Raw genomic sequence first — 20,195 nt, forward strand, 5'->3', positions numbered from 1 at the left:
ACGGACCACGGTCACTGCAATCAGTTGCAGGACGCGGGTGCCATCTCGCAGAGTCTCTAACTTCAATTCGGTGTGTGGAGCACTGTACTGAGCGCTTGGAGGAGTGTGATACAACAATAAGCAGACGCCACAAGCTTACCTGGGGTGGGCCCAGTTGCAGGGCGCGCGTGCCATCTCGCAGGCCAGAACCAGCCACTCCCGGCTCTAAACCGTTCCAAGTGGAAGCAAGCAGGAAACGGACGCTCGTTCTTACTTAAACTATAGCTTTTTACTTGAAAACAACTCTATATGGTACAATAAAATCGGATAAAAATCACGGAGGTGTAGAAGCCCTCAAAGGAAAGAAAACGCATTTTTTTCTGGTGGTTTGAAATATAAAAATCCCAGCATCCTTTTGTTCCTGGGGAAGAGTCCAGCCATCGCACTCGAGGATACGGTCCTGCTCTGGGCCGGATGCGGAGAAGGCTCCCGGGGGGCTGTGTAGACGCCAGTGTGTTGGACAGTCCAGCTGGCACCAACAATTACACTTCATCGCACGTTCAACGGTTTGGGCCTGAATAACCCAGGCTGCCGAGACCCCTACGTGGCCCGGTCTTGGGGCGGAGGCAGAGAGGACCTCCCCCACGGCCTCTGCCTCTCGAGGGGGGCACCGGACCCCCAAAACCAGGCCCTCATCCGACCCACTGAAACAGAACGGAGAATGGACGTCCTTGCTCGCGGGGGAGAGCAGGGAACGAGGGGACGGTGGGCATTTTGCCCACCTCTTTCCCCACACGGTAACCGTGGAGACCCCCGCCCAGCTCGGAGTCCCTTCCCGTGCCATCTCTGGAGCCAGTCTGGGGCTGGCATCCTTATTTTTCCAGACTCGTTCATTTATTCATTCATTCGATCATATCAGGGGAAGCAGCATGGCCTAATGGATAGAGCCCCGGCTTGGGAATCAGAGGACCTGCGTTCTAATCCTGGCTCTGCCATCCGTCTGCTGTGTGATCTTGGGCAGGTCAACTTCTCTGTGCCTCAGTTACCTCATCTCGGAGATGAAGACTGTGAGCCCCACGTGGGACGGGGACTGTGTCCAATCCGATTACATTGTATTTCTCCCAGCACTTAGAACAGTGCTTGGCACACAGTAAACACTTAACAAGTACCATAACTACTATTATTATTATTTATTGAGTGGAAAGAGCCCGGGCTCGGGAGCCGGAGGTCATGGGTTCTAATCCCGGCTCCGCCACTCGTCAGCTGTGTGACTTTGGACAAGCCACTCGACTTCTCTGGGCCTCAGTTCCCTCATCTGTAAAATAGGGATTAAGACGGTGAGCCCCACGTGGGACAACCTGATCACCTTGTATCCCCCCCAGCGCTTAGAACAGTGCTTTGCACGTAGTAAGCGCTTGACAAATGCCATCACTGAGCGCTTACTGTGACCAGAGCACTGTACTAAGTGCTTGGGAGAGTGCACTACAATAAACAGACACATTCCCTGCCCACAACGAGCTTACAGTGGAAACGCACTTTCCCACGTGTTGACGCCAGTAGGGCCATCTTCAGTTGTGTGGTGTACACACAACCACACACCAATCCCACACCTCAACATGAGCCCCCCTCACCAATTCGCTCCCAAGTGTGTGTTTCCTTTTGCGCTAGAAAAGGGCCATCTTCAACTAGCCATATTCCTCCCTATCCAACAGCGAGCTCTTTGGTGAAACATTCGCGATGCCAGCAGCGAAACACGGCAGCGGAGCTAAGAGGTAAGAAGATGCCCCAATAATTTCCAAAATTTTGGACACCTTCTGCCCCCCGTTTCGTCCCTCCGGCCCTGGGGGAAGATCGGACCCTGAGTTGTGTGCCCTCCAAGCGCCAGCCGCCTTTCGTGTGTCTGGAATGGTATTCGTCGAGCGCTTACTACGTGCCAGGCACTGGACTAAGCGCTGGGCACTGGACTAAGCTTGTGCCACTCGCTTTATGCGACGCGGGGTCGCGGTGGTCCCAGTGCCCTGGGGGGTCTCCCGCCGCCTTCCCCCACCCTGTTGGACAGGGTCCCTTAACCCCAGGGTCGGGTGCTGCCCGGGGTCTCCGGGAGCTCACTGTGGGCAGGGAATGTGCCTGTTTATTCTCTTATGCTCTCCCGAGCGCTCAGTACAGTGCGTTGCACACAGTGAGCGCTCGATAAATACAATTGGATGAATGAATGAAGGAGCCTCCCGCCGATTTCTGACAGTGTGGCCCAAGTCCACGAGCTGCCCAGCCCTGGCCCCAGGGCCATCCGCGGCCTAGACTGACCCCAGAGAAGCACCTTGGGCTAGTGGTTAGAGCCCAGGCCTGAGAGTCAGAAGGACTTGAGTTCGAATCCCTTCTCCATCCTTGCCTGCTCTGTGTCCCGGGGCAAATCACTCACTTCTCTGGGCCTCCTCTGTAAAACGGGGCTGAAGGGTGTGAGCCCCACGGCGGGCAGGGACTGTGTCTACCCTGATTACCTTGTATCTACTCCAGTGCTTAGAACAGTGCTTGGCACGTAGTAAGCACTTAACAACCACTATAATAATTATGATTATTAGTAGAGTGTCACCAAGCTGGCATCTCCTAGCGTGGCAGGCTACCCAGTGGCCACCCTCTGCTCAGGCTGGTCGGAGCGGGCAACCAGGGCCTCTCCGATCTCCGCGCGTCCACCCGCCGTCCGGGTGCCACCCTGCCCTGGACCCAGCAGCCAGAACGGCCAGGTAGAAGCAGGGTGGCCCAGTGGCGAGAGCCCGGGCACGGGAGTCAGAAAGACCCGGGTTCGAATCCCGGCCCTGCCACTTGTCTTCTGGGTGACCTTGGGCAAGTCATGTCTGCGGGCCTCAGTTATCTGTAAAATGAGGATTAAGACTGTGAGCCCCAAGTGGGACACGGGTTGGGTCCCACCTGATTTGTCTGTATCCACTCCAGTGCCTGGCACATAGTAAGCGCTTAACAAATACCACAGCTATTATTCTTATAGAGAACAGAGGCTAGTCCTCCCCTGGACGGGGAGCCAATGCCCGCCACCCCCACACCCTCGCTCTGGCCATGGCAGTTGGCCACGAATAGGCTGACGGAGACGTCTCCCTGAGGTGCCAGGCCGGGAGTGCCCCCTCCCCTCCCTGAGGAAGGGGGTGAAAGGGCCTGGCTCCGGGCGCTCCCTTTCCCAGAGAAGCAGTGTTGCCTAGCGGCTCTGGGTTCCCATCCCAGCTTCTCCACTTATGCGCTGCGTGACCTCGGACGGGTCACTTGGCTTCCCTGGGCCTCAGTTCCCTCCTCTCTGTAAAAATGGGGATGAAGACCGTGAGCCCCATGTAGGAGGGGGACTTTGTCCAACCTGATTTTCTTGATTCCACCCCCGCGCTTGGAACAGTGCCTGGCACATCAGAAGCGCTTAACAGATACCTTTAAAAAAAAAAAAGGACTAACTCCGTCTCCTCTGCTCGGGTCTTGAAGATCTCCGTGTTCAAGGGGGGTGAAGGGGAGAGTTCTCTCCTCCCCGGTGCCACCTTACCCCCCACCCTCCACCTTTGGGGTGTCTTTCCAACTCAGGCTGATCCCCCTCCTGCCGAAGGCCTCTCCCTAAGTCTCCTCCAGAGCCCCCATCTCCCAGTGTCGGAGTGGGGGAGTCTCCCACTAGACTGTAAACTCCTACTGAGCAGGGAATGTATCTGTTCTATTGTTCTGCTGTCCTCTCCCCAGCGCCCGGTACCGCTCAGTAAATACGCTTGACCGACTGACTCTCCGTTTCTACAGTTGCAGCAGCCCCAGCCCAAACTCCGGGCGCACTTTGGCTCTCCGTGGGACCCCACGACGTCCGACCCCGCTCCTCGCACCCAAGGGGGACCCACCCACGCCCCGCAACCCGTCCCCCTTTTCTGTCCCGCCCGGAGCAGCGCGACTGGTTGGAGAACACAGCAAACATTGGACCTCTATATACAGGAAACCGGCGACGAGGGCTCATCCCTGTCACGCTAGTCTGTCCCCTCGCCCGGCTGGGGTTCACAAACACCTCCCCCCAGCCCCCCCGAGGCCCGGCACGCCGCCTCTCCCACCACCCCGGCCCCCCTAGTCTTCCGATCCCAGGGCGGACAACCCCCGCCGGAAATCCTGCAGCTCGTCGATCTTCCCGTCCAGCGACTCCAGAAAGTTCTTGAGTTCCTCCTTGAGATGGCTCTGCTTGTGCTTGCTGTCTTCGATGTCCGCCTTCAGCGACTGCACTTTCTCCTCCAGGTTCCGGTTTTCCTTCTCGGCCGCCTGAAACCGGACGGGAAAGCGGGAGGGAGAGTCAAGGCCCTCGTGCCCAGACGATCCCCGCCAGCGAGGACGAAGCTCACCTAGGAAGCAGCGGGGCCGGGCGGGAAGAAGCCGGGCCTGGGAGCCGGATGATCCCGTCGCCCGCGGTGCGAACTTGGGCAATCTCACAGTCATCGTCAATCGTATTTATTGAGCGCTTACTGTGTGCAGAGCGCTTGGGAAGTACAAGTTGGCAACAGTCTTAATCCCCATTTGACAGATTCAGGCATTGAGGTCCAGAGAAGTAATTGTGATATTTGTTAAACACTTATTACGTGCCAGGCACTGGATAATAATGGTACTTAAGTGCTTACTATGGGCCAAGCACTGCTGTATGCACTGGGGTAGATACAAGGTAATCAGGTTGGACAGAGTCCCTGTCCTAAGTAGAGTTTATAGTTTTAATCCCCATTTTACAGTTGAGGCAACTGAGGCCCAGAGAAAAATAATTATGGCATCTGTTAAGTACGTAGTAAATGCCAAGCACTGTTCTAAACACTGGGGTAGATGCGAGGTAATCAGGTGGTCCCACGTTGGGCTCGCAGTCTTAATCCCCGTTTTACAGTTGAGGCAACTGAGGCCCAGAGAAAAATAATTATGGCATCTGTTAAGTACGTACTAAATGCCAAGCGCTGTTCTAAACACTGGGGTAGATGCGAGGTAATCAGGTGGTCCCACGTTGGGCTCGCAGTCTTAATCCCCGTTTTACAGTTGAGGCAACTGAGGCCCAGAGAAAAATAATTATGGCATCTGTTAAGTACGTACTAAATGCCAAGCGCTGTTCTAAACACTGGGGTAGACGTGAGGTAATCAGGTGGTCCCACGTTGGGCTCACAGTCTTAATCCCCGTTTTACAGTTGAGGCAACTGAGGCACAGGGAAGTTAAGTGGCTTGCCCAAGGTCACATGGCGGACAGGAGGCAGAGCCTGGATTAGAACCCACGACCTCTGACACCCAAGCCCGTGCTCCTGCCACTAAGTGAAGTGACTGGCCCAAGGTCACACAGCAGACATGTGGCGGAGTCGGGATTAGAATCCATGCCCTTCTGACTCCCAGGACTGTGCTCTAGCCCCTAAGTCACGCTGCTTCTCAAGTGAAGAGACTTGCCCAGGGTTATGCAGCGGACAAGGGGCAGAGCCGGGATTAGAACCCAGGTCCTTCTGAATCCCAGACCTGGGTTCTAACCATTAGGCCACGCTGCTTCTCTGTGGATTTCTGCTACTCCACCCTTCAGAACCCACGGGGGTGCAGTAATGATAATAACAATTGTAGTATTTGTTAAGCGCTTACTACCAATCGATCGATCAGCGGCATTACTCTATTTATTTATTATTACTCTATTTATTTATTTATTACTCTATTTATTTATTTATTACTCTATTTATTTATTTATTTATTTTACTTGTACATTTCTATCCTATTTATTTTATTTTGTTGGTACGTTTGGTTTTGTTCTCCGTCTCCCCCTTTCAGACCGTGAGCCCACCGTTGGGTAGGGACTGTCTCTATGTCTTGCCAATTTGTACTTCCCAAGCGCTTGGTACAGTGCTCTGCACATAGTAAGCGCTCAATAAATATGATTGATTGATTGATTGAGCGCTTCTTAGATACAGAGCACTGTGCTACGTGCTCAGGAAACCAGAATGAGCCGACACGTTCCCTGCCCGACGTACAGAGCACTTTAGTAGCTACAAAATCCACTTGCCTGAGGTGTGACCTTGGGAAAGTCACTTAACTTCTCTGTGGTCCTCGTTGTGGACCGGCCGTGCGTGAGGCGACTGCAGGAGCCCTTCCCTCCGCCCGCCCGCCATCCTTTCTTCTTCTTCTTCCCTCGCTGCCTCCCATGGAAGACTCGATGGACATGGACATGAGCTCCCTGCGGCCCCAGAACGTCCTCTTCGGTACCGTGAGGGACGGGCGGAAGGATTGGGCCTGGTGGGGAGGCCTCCGCCTCCATCGTGTTACCACCGTGCGCGAAGCACTCTGCGAAGCGCCGGCCTGTCATTGGTGGCCCTCCCGGCCCCACATTATAATAACGATGATGGGATTGATTAGGCGCTTACTATGTGCAAAGCACTGTTGTAAGCGCAGGGGGTGATGAGGTCGGCCCTCGGGGGGACCCCAGTGGAATTGTCAGCTGTGCGACTTCGGGCAAGTCACCTAACTTCTCTGGGCCTTGGTTCCCTCAACTTTGTAACCCGAACAGTGCTTTGCGCCTAGTAAGCGCTTAACAAATGCCGCGGTTATTATTATCCCCAGTTTAGAGATGAGGTAACTGAGGCACGGGGAAGTTAAGTGGATTGAACCCATGGCCTTCTAGACTGTGAGCCCACTGTTGGGTAGGGACTGTCTCGATGTGTTGCCGACTTGTACTTCCCAAGCGCTTAGTACAGTGCTCTGCACACAGTAAGCGCTCAATAAATACGATTGATTGATTGATTGATTGGTCCAGTACTCTGGTCTGCGAAATGGGGATTCTATACCCATTCTCCCTCCTCCTTAGACCATGAGCCCCATGAGGGATGGGGACTGTGTCACCTACCCCAATGCTTCGAACAGGGCTTGACACCTAAGAAGCGTTTAATAATGGTAATAATAATGAGGGCATTTGCTAAGCGCTTACTATATGCCAAGCATTGTTCTATGCACTGGGGTAATAATAATAATAATAATAATAATAATAATTGGCATTTGTTAAGCGCTTACTATATGCCAAGCATTGTTCTATGCACTGGGGTAATAATAATAATAATAATAATAATAATAATAATAATTGGCATTTGTTAAGCGCTTACTATATGCCAAGCATTGTTCTATGCACTGGGGTAATAATAATAATAATAATAATTGGCATTTGTTAAGCGCTTACTATGTGCAAAGCACTGTTCTAAGCGCTGGGGAGGATACCGGGTGATCAGGTTGTCCCACGTGGGGCTCACAGTCTTAATCCCCATTTTACAGATGAGGGAACTGAGGCCCAGAGAAGTGAAGTGACTTGCCCAAGATCACACAGCAGACATGTGGTGGAGTCGGGATTCGAACCTCTGACTCCAAAGCCCGTGCTCTTTCCACTGAGCCGCGCTGGTTCACTAGATGCAAGGTGATCAGGTTGTCCCAGGTGGGGCTTACAGTCTTCATCCCCGTTTGACAGATGAGGTAACTGAGGCATAGAGAAGTGAAGTGACTGGCCCAAAGTCACCCAGCTAATAAGTGGGGGAGCCGGGATTAGAACCCAAGACCTCTGACTCCCAAGCCCGGGCTCTCTCCACTAAAGCCCCGCTGCTTTAATCAGGTCGGGTGCGGTCCCTGATGAGGCTCACAGTCTAAGGGGAAAGGGAACAGGTATTTTTACCGACGAGGAAACCGAGGCCCAGAAAAGTGACTTGCCCGAGGTCGCCCAGCACGCAAGCGGCAGAGTTGGGATTAGAACCCAGGTCCTTCTGACTCGCAGGCCCGGCCAATTATAATAATAATAATGATGGCATTTATCAAGCACTAAGCGCTGGGGAGATTACGAGGTGATCAGGATGTCCCAGGTGGGGCTCACCAGTCTTAATCCCCATTTTACAGATGAGGGAACTGAGGCACAGAGAAGGGAGGTGACTCGCCCAAAGCCACACAGCGTGACTGAGGCCCGTCCATCCGGACCGAGATTCCCCTCGACCGCTCCGTACCTCCAACTTCTCAGACACGGACTCACACTCCGACATGAGCTGCGGGATGATTTCGCTTTGTTTCCGGAGATCTTCCAGTTCCTACAGGGAGAGCGGAATCAATCAATCAATCAATCGTATTTATTGAGCGCTTACTATGTGCAGAGCACTGTACTAAGCGCTTGGGAAGTACAAATTGGCATCACATAGAGACAGTCCCTACCCAACAGTGGGCTCACAGTCTAAAAGGGGGAGACAGAGAACAGAACCAAACATACCAACAAAATAAAATAAGTAGGATAGAAATGTACAAGTAAAATAAATAAATAAATAAATAAATAAATAGAGTAATAAATATGTACAACCATATATACATATATACAGGTGCTGTGGGGAAGGGAAGGAGGTAAGACGGGGGGATGGAGAGGGGGACGAGCCGGGACTCAGGGGGGCCGCGGGTTAGGGAGGGGGTGGTCCCCAGGCCTGACCCTTGGGGGTGACGATAGACATCCGGGCCCATAATATCCAAATCCCAATCCGGGTGGGCTCAGGGGAGTCCTCCCGAGCGCTCGATTTACTATTCTTTCATTCATTCCATCGTATTTATTGTAATGATGGCATTGATTAAGCGCTTACTATGTGCAAAGCACCGTTCTAAGCGCTGGGAAGGTTACAAGGTGATCAGGTTGTCCCGTGGGGGGCTCACAGTCTTAATCCCCATTTTACAGATGAGGGAACTGAGGCACAGAGAAGTTAAGTGACTTGCCCAAAGTCACCCAGCTAAGTGGTGGAGCCGGGATTAGAACCCATGACCTCTGACTCCCAAGCCCGGGCTCTTTCTACCGAGCCACGCTGCTTCTCTATTGAGCGCTTGCTGCGCGCAGAGCGCTGTACTAAGCGCTTGGGAAGCCCAAGCCGGCAACATCTAGAGACGGTCCCCACCCAACAGCGGGCTCACGGTCTAGAAGGGGGAGACAGGCAACAAAACGGAACGTATAAACCGAATAAAATAAGTAGAATAAATATGAACAAGGAAAATAAATCTCATTCATTCCATCAATCGCGTTTTGTTATCGACAAAATAGGTTAATCGGTGTAAATCGGCCGCAGGGTTCTTGTACCCAGGGTGGTGATGCGGGGAGGAAAAATGACTCGGAGACATGAGTTCAGATAGAGCTGCCCGTTCACCTCCCGGGAGAGGGACGAGTGACAAACAGCTAATAATTACGCTATTTGTTAAGCGCTTACCTACCTCCTTCCCCTCCCCACAGCACCTGTATACAATAATGATGACGTTGGTATTGGTTAAGCGCTTACTATGCGCTGAGCACTGTTCTAAGCGCTGGGGTAGGTACAGGGTAATCAGGGTGTCCCATGTGGGGCTCACACCTAATCTCCGTCTTACAGATGAGGTAACTGAGACACAGAGAAGTGAAGTGACCTGCCCAAGGTCGCACAGCTTGGGATTTGAACCCATGCCAATTTGTACTTCCCAAGCGCTTAGTACAGTGCTCTGCACATAGGAAGCGCTCAATAGATACGATTGATGATGATGATGATGACTCCACAGCCCGGGCTCTTTCCACTGAGCCACGTTGTGTAGATGTTTGTACAGATTTATTCCTCTATTTATTTTACTTGCACATATTTACTATTCTATTTATTTTGTTAATGAGGTGCATCTAGCTTTATTTCTATCTGTTCTGACGACTTGACACCGGTCCGCATGTTTTGTTTCGTTGTCTGTCTCCCACTTCTGTGAGCCCACTGTTGGGTAGGGACTGTCTCTACGTGTTGCCGACTTGTACTTCCCAAGCACTTAGTACAGTGCTCCGCACACAGTAAGCGCTCAATAAATACGATTGAATGAATGAATGAACGATAAGGCCGAGGCTGACATCCAACTTGTACTTCCCAAGCACTTAGTACAGTGCTCTGCACACAGTAAGCGCTCAATAAATACGATTGAATGAATGAATGAACGATAAGGCCGAGGGTGACATCCAACTTGTACTTCCCAAGCGCTTAGTACAGTGCTCTGCACACAGTAAGCGCTCAATAAATACAATTGAATGAATGAATGAAATGTTTTGTTGTCTTTCTCCCTCTTCTAGACTGTGAGTCCATAGTTGGGTAGGGACCGTCTCTACATGTTGCCGACTTGTACTTCCCAAGCACTTAGTACAGTGTTCCGCACACAGTAAGCGCTCAATAAATATGATTGAATGAATGAATGAATGATAAGGCCGAGGCTGACATCCAACTTGTACTTCCCAAGCACTTAGTACAGTGCTCTGCACACAGTAAGTGCTCAACAAATACGATTGATTGAATGAATGAAATGTTTTGTTGTCTGTCTCCCCCTTCTAGACTGTCAGCCCGTCGTTGGGTAGGGACCGTCTCTACATGTTGCCGACTTGTACTTCCCAAGCGCTTAGTACAGTGCTCCGCGCACAGTAAGCGCTCAATAAATATGATTGAGTGAATGAATGAATGATAAGGCCGAAGCTGACATCCAACTTGTACTTCCCAAGCACTTAGTACAGTGCTCTACACACAGTAAGCGCTCAATAAATACGATTGAATGAATGAATGAATAATAAGGCCGAGGTTGACATCCAACTTGTACTTCCCAAGCACTTAGTACAGTGCTCTGCACACAGTAAGCGCTCAATAAATACGATTGAATGAATGAATGAAATGTTTTGTTGTCTGTCTCCCCCTTCTAGACTGTAAGCCCGTTGTTGGGTAGGGACCATCTCTATATGTTGCCAACTTGTACTTCCCAAGCACTTAGTACAGTGCTCCGCACACAGTAAGCGCTCAATATATACGATTGAATGAATGAATGATGTGCCGGGCACTGTACTAAGCCCTGGGATGGATATGAACAAATCGGGTTGGACCCAGTCCCTGTTCACACGGGGCTCGCAGTCTCAGTCCCCATTTTTCAGATGAGATAACTGAGGCCCTAAGAAGTGAAGTGACTTCCCCAAGGTCACACATAGCAGACACGCGGCGGAGTCGGGATTAGAACCCGTGACCTTCTGACTCCTGCTTTAGCCACTCTGCTATCCCGAGGTTCCAGATTGGGCCTGGCACTAGTCAGCCAGCCCCTCAATCAATCAATCGTATTTATTGAGCGCTTACTGTGTGCAGAGCACTGTACTAAGCGCTTGGGAAGTACAAGTTGGCAACATATAGAGACAGTCCCTACCCAACAGTGGGCTCACAGTCTAGAAGGGGGAGACAGAGAACAAAACCAAACATACTAACAATATAAAATAAATAGAATAGATATGTACAAGCAAAATAAATAAATAAATAGAGTAATAAATATGTACAAACATATATACGTATATACAGGTGCTGTGGGGAAGGGAAGGAGGTAAGACGGGGGGGATGGAGAGGGGGACGAAGGGGAGAGGAAGGAAGGGGCTCAGTGTGGGAAGGCCTCCTGGAGGAGGTGAGCTCTCAGTAGGGCCTTGAAGGGAGGAAGAGAGCTAGCTTGGCGGATGGGCAGAGGGAGGGCATTCCAGGCCCGGGGGAGGACGTGGGCCGGGGGTCGATGGTGGGACAGGCGAGAACAAGGCACGGTGAGGAGATTAGTGGCAGAGGAGCGGAGGGTGCGGGCTGGGTACCCTCAGCCACCATTCCCTCCCTGCCATCTTGGTCCCCCATTGAGGAAGAGATCCTCAAGGGCCCATGGAAACCTGCCAGTTGGGGGGACTCCAGGACCCACCTGGGCTCAATATTGTCCCCCCCCGCCCCGCCGCCTAGCCTGTGAGCCCACTGTTGGGTAGGGACCGTCTCTATATGTTGCCAACCTGTACTTCCCAAGCGCTTAGTCCAGTGCTCTGCACACGGTAAGCGCTCAATAAATACGATTGATGATGATGATGAATGAATGAATGAAAGCTGAGGCGGTGGGCGAGGCGGTACTCACCACCCCGACGTGCCCCAGGTGGGCACCAGCACGGCCCCCTCTCCCCAGCCCTTACCCACCACCTCTTCATACCATATCCTTGTCTTGGAGTTCGGCTTCCAGCTCCTCGAGCCGCCGGCTCAGCTGCGAGTTTCTCTCCTTCTCCTTGTTCAGCTCAGCGCACTGCTCCTCCAGCTCGTCGATCTAAGTAATAATAATAACGATGGCATTTATTAAGCGCTTACTATGTGCAAAGCACCGTTCTAAGCGCTGGGGAGGTTACAAGGTGATCAGGTTGTCCCACGGCGGGTTCCCAGTCTTAATCCCCATTTGACAGATGAGGGAACTGAGGCCCAGAGAAGTGAAGTGACTTGCCCAAAGTCACCCAGCTGACAACTGGTGGGGTCGGTTTTTGAACCCATGACCTCTGACTCCAAAGCCCGGGCTCTTTCCACTGAGCCACGCTGCTTCTCTATTATTAAGATTCTCTTATTAAGTAATAACGATAGCGTTTGTAAAGCACTTACGATGTGCCATTCATTCATTCAGTCATATTTATTGAGCGCTTACTGTGTGCAGAGCACTGTACTAAGCGCTTGGGAAGTACAAGTTGGCAACAACTGTACTGTACTAAGCACTGGGGTGGAGACGAGCAAATAGGGTTGGACCCAGTCCCTGTCCCATGTGGGGCTTACGGTTACCCCGTGTTCCGGGTGAGGTGACTGAGGCCCAGAAGAGAGAAGTGACTTGACCAAGGTCACACAGCAGACAAGTGGCAGAGCCGGGATTAGAACCCATGACCTTCTGATTCCCAGGCCGGTGCTCTAGCCACTACGCCATGCTGCTTCTCATGCTGCTAGAGAAGCAGTGTGGCTCAGTGGAAAGAGAATCTCTCTGTCTCTCTCCACGTCCCTCCCTGTCCTCTCTCTGCCTCTCCCTGTCTGTCTGTCTATCTGTCTTTCTGCCTGTCTCCCCCCTTGGCTTCTCTGGGAAGTCCCCCGCTGATGCACATATTTATTACTCTATTTATTTATTTTACTTGTACCTATCTATTCTATTTAATTTTATTTTGTTAGTATGTTTGGTTTTGTTCTCTGTCTCCCCCTTCTAGACTGTGAGCCCGCTGTTGGGTAGGGACTGTCTTTATATGTTGCCAGCTTGTACTTCCCAAGCGCTCTGGTACAGTGACTCCGGGCAAGTCACTTAACTTCTCCGGGCCTCAGTGACCTCATCTGTAAAATGGGGATAAATCAATCAATCCATCAATCAATCGTATTTTTTGAGCGCTTACTATGTGCAGAGCACTGTACTAAGCGCTTGGGAAGTACAAATTGGCAACACATAGAGACAGTCCCTACCCAACAGTGGGCTCACGGTCTAAAAGGATAAAAAGGATAAAGAATGTGAGCCCTCAGTGGGACAACCTGATCACCTTGTAACCTTCCCAGTGCTTAGAACAGTGCAATGCTCTGCACACAGTAAGCGCTCAATAAATACGATTGATTGACGCAGCCGGGGACTTTCTCCCCTTAGCCTCTCAGAGCCCCTTTCGGATGGACTAAGAGGTGTATTCCAGTCACCCCCGCCTCAGGCCGCCCTATAGAGTGTGGCGGGGAGGCAGTGCAGCCTAGCAGTCAATCAATCAATCAATCAATCAATCAATCGTATTTATTGAGCGCTTACTATGTGCAGAGCACTGGACTAAGCGCTTGGGAAGTACAAATTGGCATCACATAGAGACAGTCCCTACCCAACAGTGGGCTCACAGTCTAAAAGGGGGAGACAGAGAACAGAACCAAACATACCAACAAAATAAAATAAGTAGGATAGAAATGTACAAGTAAAATAAATAAATAAATAAATAGAGTAATAAATATGTACAACCATATATACATATATACAGGTGCTGTGGGGAAGGGAAGGAGGTAAGACGGGGGGATGGAGAGGGGGACGAGGGGGAGAGGGGGAGAGGAAAGAAGGCCCCAGTCAGAGCCCGGGGCCCGGGAAGAGAGCTCACCTTGTTCCTGAGTTGATCGTTCTCATCCCTGCAGATGGAGAACTGCTTCTTCCACTGCTCCACGCCAGCGGCGGACTCCTGCAGGGCCGTGGTCAGTCGAGCGTTGCTCTCCCTGAGGGTCTGCAGTTCCGTTTCCCATTTCTTCACGTTGCAGGAGCTGCCCGGGGGACCGACGGGGCGATCAAGACCCCCGTGGGGGGACTGTACTGGGCTCTACCTGCCTCCCCTCCTCACCCCCATCTTGAGCCCAGAGACCCCCAAGTCAGGCAGAAGCATCCCCCCAAAGGCCCTCTGAGGTGACCCCCTGAGGAAACGTTTCCACTAATTCTGGGTCCCGGAGGGGCGGGCGGAGCTGAGATAAGTGGCAGAGTCAGGATTAGAATTCTGTCTCCCCCTTTTAGACTGTGAGCCCACTGTTGGGTAGGGACCGTCTCTATATGTTGCCAATTTGTACTTCCCAAGCGCTTAGTACAGTGCTCTGCACATAGTAAGCGCTCAATAAATACGATTGATGATGATGATGATGATTAGAATCCATGACCTTCTGATTCAAAGGCCTATGCTTTATCCAATGGTAATAATAATAATGATGGCATTTATTAAGCGCTTACTATGTGCAAAGCACCGTTCTAAGCACTGGGGAGGTCACGAGGTGATCAGGTTGTCCCACGGGGGGGCTCACAATCTTAATCCCCATTTGGCAGATGAGGGAACTGAGGCCCAGAGAAGTGAAGTGACTCGCCCAAAGTCACACAGCTGACAAGCGGCAGAGCCGGGATTCGAACTCATGACCTCCGACCTCAAAGCCCGGGCCTTTTCCACTGAAACACGCTGCTTCTCTATGGGAAGCTACTACTTCACTACTCCCCATGGGGACCCCAGGGGAGAAGGAGGGGGGCTGAGGGTCTGACCTCTGGGCGAGGGCGAGCTTGAGCTTGTCGTTCTCGGCTTTGAGCTGGGCATCGGGAGTCCCTCCGTGGGAGGCCTTCTCGTCGTCGGTGCCGTTCACGCTGGATGCCCGGGCGGACGGGGGACTGTGCTGGCCTGAGCCCTGACCGACGGACGGACACACACACGGGTGGACGGATGGCTGACGTCCAACCCCTCCGGACACGGAAGGCCCGGCGCCGGGGGGAATAGGATGAGGAGGCCCAGCCCTGAGAACCTGGGAGGGAGGTTTTCCAGCATTCCCGGCGGCGGCGGACCAGACCGAAGTCTCTCTCAGACTGCGAGCCCACTGTTGGGTCGGGACCGTCTCTATATGTTGCCAACTTGTACCTCCCAAGCGCTTAGTACAGTGCTCTGCACACAGTAAGCGCTCAATAAAGACGATTGTTGATGATGACGATGATGATAAACCACTCACCTGGCAGTGAACGTTGGAGGTGTCGATCTTCTCTTGGGATTTGTCTCTGGCGAGTTTGGCGGCCTCTTTGACTTCCTGGAATTTCTCCGCGAACTACCGGACACGGGGACGGAGATGGATTAAAGGTTTTCTGGTCGGCCGGAGCCGCTTCCAGCTGCAACCCCGCAGACGGCAAATGCGGGGCTGCGTTTGAGCGGATGCGTGGTGCCAGAAGAGCTCCTTTGGGGCGGGGGATGTAGCTACCCACTCTGGGGCATCGTACTCTCCCGAACGCTTAGTACACTTCTCAATAGTAAGTGCCCTTGATTAAGTTCCACCCCCTCCAGCATGGAGGCCTTTCCCCGCAGACGAAAGCGCATGAGGAAGAAGGGAGGCATTGGGGAGTTGCTCCCTACGGCTTCAGACAGTGAAGAAGCTGGAAAGAAGGTCGGTGGCCGTGATGGTAAAGAGGAAAATAATAATAATAGTAATAATAATAATAATAATAATAATAATAATAATAATAATGGCATTTGTTAAGCACTTACTATGTGCAAAGCATTGTTCTAAGCACTGGGGGGGATACAAGGTGATCAGTTTGTCCCACGTGGGGCTCACAGTCTTAATCCCCATTTTACAGATGAGGGAACTCAGAGGAGTTAAGTGATGTGCCCAAGGTCACACAGCAGACATGTGGGGGAGCAAAGGCTGCTTAGAAGCAGCGTGGCTCGGTGGAAAGAGCACGGGCTTTGGAGTCAGAGGTCATGGGTTCGAATCCCGGCTCCGCCACATGTCTGCTGTGTGACCTTGGGCAAGTCACTTCACTTCTCTGAGCCTCAGTTACCTCATCTGTAAAATGGGGATGAAGACTGTGAACCCCACATGGGACAACCTGATCACTTTGTATCCCCCCAGCGCTTAGAACAGTGCTTTGCACATAGTAAGCGCTTAACAAATGCCAACATTATTATTATTATTATTAAAGGCAGAAGAAGCGTGACCTAGTGGATTGAACCCGGGCCTGGTCGTTAAAAGGACCTGAGTTCTAATCCCAGCTCCACCCTCCCTTCCTGTGTGGCCTGGGACAAGTCACTTCGCTTCTCTGGGCCTCAGCTCCCTCCTCTGTAAAATGGGGCTGAAGACCGTGAGCCCCAAACGGGACTGTGTTCAACCTGATTAGCTGGTATCAATCAATCAATCAATCGTATTTATTGAGCGCTTACTATGTGCAGAGCACTGTACTAAGCGCTTGGGAAGTACAAATTGGCATCACATAGAGACAGTCCCTACCCAACAGTGGGCTCACAGTCTAAAAGGGGGAGACAGAGAACAGAACCAAACATACCAACAAAATAAAATAAGTAGGATAGAAATGTACAAGTAAAATAAATAAATAAATAGATAAATAGAGTAATAAATATGTACAACCATATATACATATATACAGGTGCTGTGGGGAAGGGAAGGAGGTAAGACGGGAGGATGGAGAGGGGGACGAGGGGGAGAGGAAAGAAGGGGCTCAGTCTGGGAAGGCCTCCTGGAGGAGGTGAGCTCTCAGCAGGGCCTTGAAGGGAGGAAGAGAGCTAGCTTGGCGGATGGGCAGAGGGAGGGCATTCCAGGCCCGGGGGATGACGTGGGCCGGGGGTCGATGGCGGGACAGGCGAGAGCGAGGTACAGTGAGGGTATCAGTGGTATCTACCTCCACCGCTTAGTACAGTGCCTGGCACAGGCACTCTGTGCCTGGCACAGAGTAAGCGCTTCACAAACACCATTCAAAAAAACAAAAACCTGATTAGCTTGCATCTACTTGGTATGGTTGTACATATTACATATGTACATACATATGTATGGTTGTACATATTTATTACTCTATTTATTTATTTATTTATTTATTTATTTATTTTACTTGTACATTTCTATCCTATTTATTTTATTTTGTTGGTACGTTTGGTTCTGTTCTCTGTCTTCCCCTTTTAGACTGTGAGCCCACTGTTGGGTAGGGACTGTCTCTATGTGTTGCCAATTTGTACTTCCCAAGCGCTTAGTACAGTGCTCTGCACATAGTAAGCGCTCAATAAATACGATTGATTGACTGATTGATCTACTTCCAGCGCCTAGTACAGTGCCGGGCACAAAGTAAGCACTTTAACGAATACCGCAGTTATTATTATCAGAGCACAGGCATGGGAGTCACAAGGTCTCCGTCACTTGTCTGCTGTGGGACCTTGGGCCAGTCATTTCACTTCTCCGGGCCTCAGTCTCCTCGTCTGTAAAATGGGGATGAAGAATGTGAGCCCCTTGTGGGACGGGGACTGTATCCAACCCGATTTGCTTGGAGTCCTCTCTAGCGCTTAGCACAGTGCCTGGTACATAGTAAGCACTTAACAAATACCACAATTATTATTATTTATTACTCACTGAGGAGACCCCTATTTATTGGTCCCTACCCTACTCACTGGGCAGATCGCTAATCTTTGGGCATATCCTGACGTGCTGTATATATGTATATGTGTTTGTACATATTTATTACTCTATTTATTTATTTATTTTACTTGTACATATCTATTCTATTTATTTTATTTTGTTAGTATGTTTGGTTTTGTTCTCTGTCTCCCCCTTTTAGACTGTGAGCCCCCTGTTGGGTAGGGACTGTCTCTATATGTTGCCAATTTGTACTTCCCAAGCGCTTAGTACAGTGCTCTGCACATAGTAAGCGCTCAATAAATACGATTGATGATGATGATGATGATGCTGGGCACACTCCTACCCACCGGATCCATCCAAAGCCCCCGTCACTGCCTTGTCGCTTGGAGGCTGTGATAACAATAATAATGTTGATTATGGTACTTGTTAAGCGCTTACTTTGTGCCAGACACTATACAACGCACTGGGGTAGATACAAGCAAATCAGGTTGGACACAGTCCCTGTCCCACATTGAGCTCACCCTCTTAATCCCCATTTTTTTTACAAACGAGGTAACTGAGGCCTAGAGAAGTGAGGTGACTTGCCAAAGTTTACAGAGCAGGCAAGTGATGGAGCCAGGATTAGAACCCATGACCTTCTGACTCCCTGCCCCAGGTGCTTCTCTGTCAGTTGTGTGACTTTGGTCACGTCACAAATTCTCTGTGCCTCAGTTCCCTCATCTGTACAATGGGGATGAAGACTGTGAGCCCGCCGTGGGACAACCTCATCACCTTGTAACATCCCCAGCGCTTAAAACAGTGCTTTGCACATAGTAAGCGCTTAATAAATGCCATTATTATGGAGAAGCAGTGTGGCTCAGTGGAAAGAGCCCGGGCTTGGGAGTCAGAGGTCATGGGTTCGAATCCCGGCTCCGCCACTTGTCAGCTGTGTGACTTTGGGCAAGTCACTTAACTTCTCCGGGCCTCAGTTACCTCATCTGTAAAATGGGGATTAATTAAGACTGTGAGCCCCGCCATGGGACAACCTGATCACCTTGTAAACTCCCCAGCGCTTAGAACAGTGCTTTGCACATAGTAAGCGCTTAATAAATGCCTTTATTATTATTATTATTATTATTTATTACTCTATTTATTTTACTTGTACATATTTACTATTCTACTTATTTTGTTAATGATGTGCATCTAGCTTAATTCAATTTGTTCTGATGACTTGACACATGTCCACATGTGCACCTAGCTTTACTGATGTGCATCTAGCTTTACTTTTAATTATTCTGATGACTTGACACCTGACCGCGTGTTTTGTTTTGTTGTCTATCTCCCCCTTCTAGACTGTGAGCCGGTTGCTGGGTAGGGACTGTCTCTATATGTTGCCGACTTGTACTTCCCAAGCGCTTAGTACAGTGCTCTGCACACAGTAAGCGCTCAATAAATACGATTGAATGAATGGATGAATGAATGGATGGCCAGGCTTGGGAAGATTAATCAATCAGTGGTATTTTGTACTTCCCAAGTGCTTAGTACAGTGCTCTGCACATAGTAAGCGCTCAATAAATACGATTGATGATGATGATGATGATTTACTGAGTGCTTACCGTGTGCAGGGCACTGTACTAAGCATTTGGGAGAGGAGGATATAATAACAGATATATTTCCCGCTCACAATGAGCACAAGCCCAGATTACCATGGATTTAAGCCCCAGATGAGTCGTAGCCGCCACCTGGAGAATAATAATAATAATAATAATGATATTTGTTAAGTGCTTACTATGTGCAAAGCACTGTTCTAAGCACTGGGGGATACAAGGTTATCAGGTTGTCCCACATGGGGCTCACAATCTTAATCCCCATTTTTCACAGATGAGGTAACTGAGGCCCAGAGAAGTGAAGTGACTTGCCCAAAGTCTCCCAGCCGATACGTGGTGGAGTCGGGATTCGAACCCATGACCTCTGACTCCCAAGCCCGGGCTCTTTCCACTGAGCCACGCTGCTTCTCTAGATCCCTCAAGGGTCTGCTCTGGGCCCCTTTCTATTCTCCATCTACACCCACTCCCTTGGAGAAGTGACTTGCTCCCATGGCATTTCCATTCACTATCACTCAATCAATCACATTTATTATTATTAATAATAATAATAATAGGATTTGTTAAGTGCTTACTAAGGGCACAGCACTGTTCAGGGCCCTGGATGAGTTCACAGCAACTAATGACCTTCAGCACCAGCAGACAATGATAAAACAACTTTTCCCCCTCTTTCCATCATCATTAATCATCATCAATTGTATTTATTGAGCGCTTACTATGTGCAGAGCACTGTACTAAGCGCTTGGGAAGTACAAATTGGCAACATATAGAGACAGTCCCTACCCAATAGTGGGCTCACAGTCTCAAATTAATAGTATTTACTGAGTGTCTACTATGGTCAGCACACTCATCCAAGTATTAGGGAGAGGACAAGAGTTCGAAGGCATGCTCAAGAAGCTGACAATCAGTCAATCAATCAGTGGTTGAGCGATTACTACGTGGAGAGCAATGT

At 50.5% G+C, this 20,195-nt stretch overlaps 1 protein-coding gene across 1 annotated transcript in view; it reads right to left on the reverse strand.

Moving 5' to 3' along the window:
• Positions 1–4,068: 4,068 nt before the first annotated feature.
• HOMER2 (homer scaffold protein 2) overlaps positions 4,069–20,195 on the reverse strand; it is a 74,162-nt gene continuing 58,035 nt past the window's right edge. Inside the window, exons 4-9 of the mRNA XM_038767389.1 lie at positions 15,258–15,350; positions 14,803–14,942; positions 13,892–14,048; positions 11,968–12,078; positions 7,971–8,051; positions 4,069–4,257 (exon numbers count right to left, since the gene is read on the reverse strand). Of these exons, the coding sequence (XP_038623317.1) occupies positions 4,069–4,257; positions 7,971–8,051; positions 11,968–12,078; positions 13,892–14,048; positions 14,803–14,942; positions 15,258–15,350 (771 nt within the window). The remainder of the gene's footprint in view (positions 4,258–7,970; positions 8,052–11,967; positions 12,079–13,891; positions 14,049–14,802; positions 14,943–15,257; positions 15,351–20,195) is intronic.

This window comes from Tachyglossus aculeatus, chromosome 26 (genome assembly GCF_015852505.1).
Source record: "Tachyglossus aculeatus isolate mTacAcu1 chromosome 26, mTacAcu1.pri, whole genome shotgun sequence".
Lineage (NCBI taxonomy): Eukaryota > Metazoa > Chordata > Mammalia > Monotremata > Tachyglossidae > Tachyglossus > Tachyglossus aculeatus.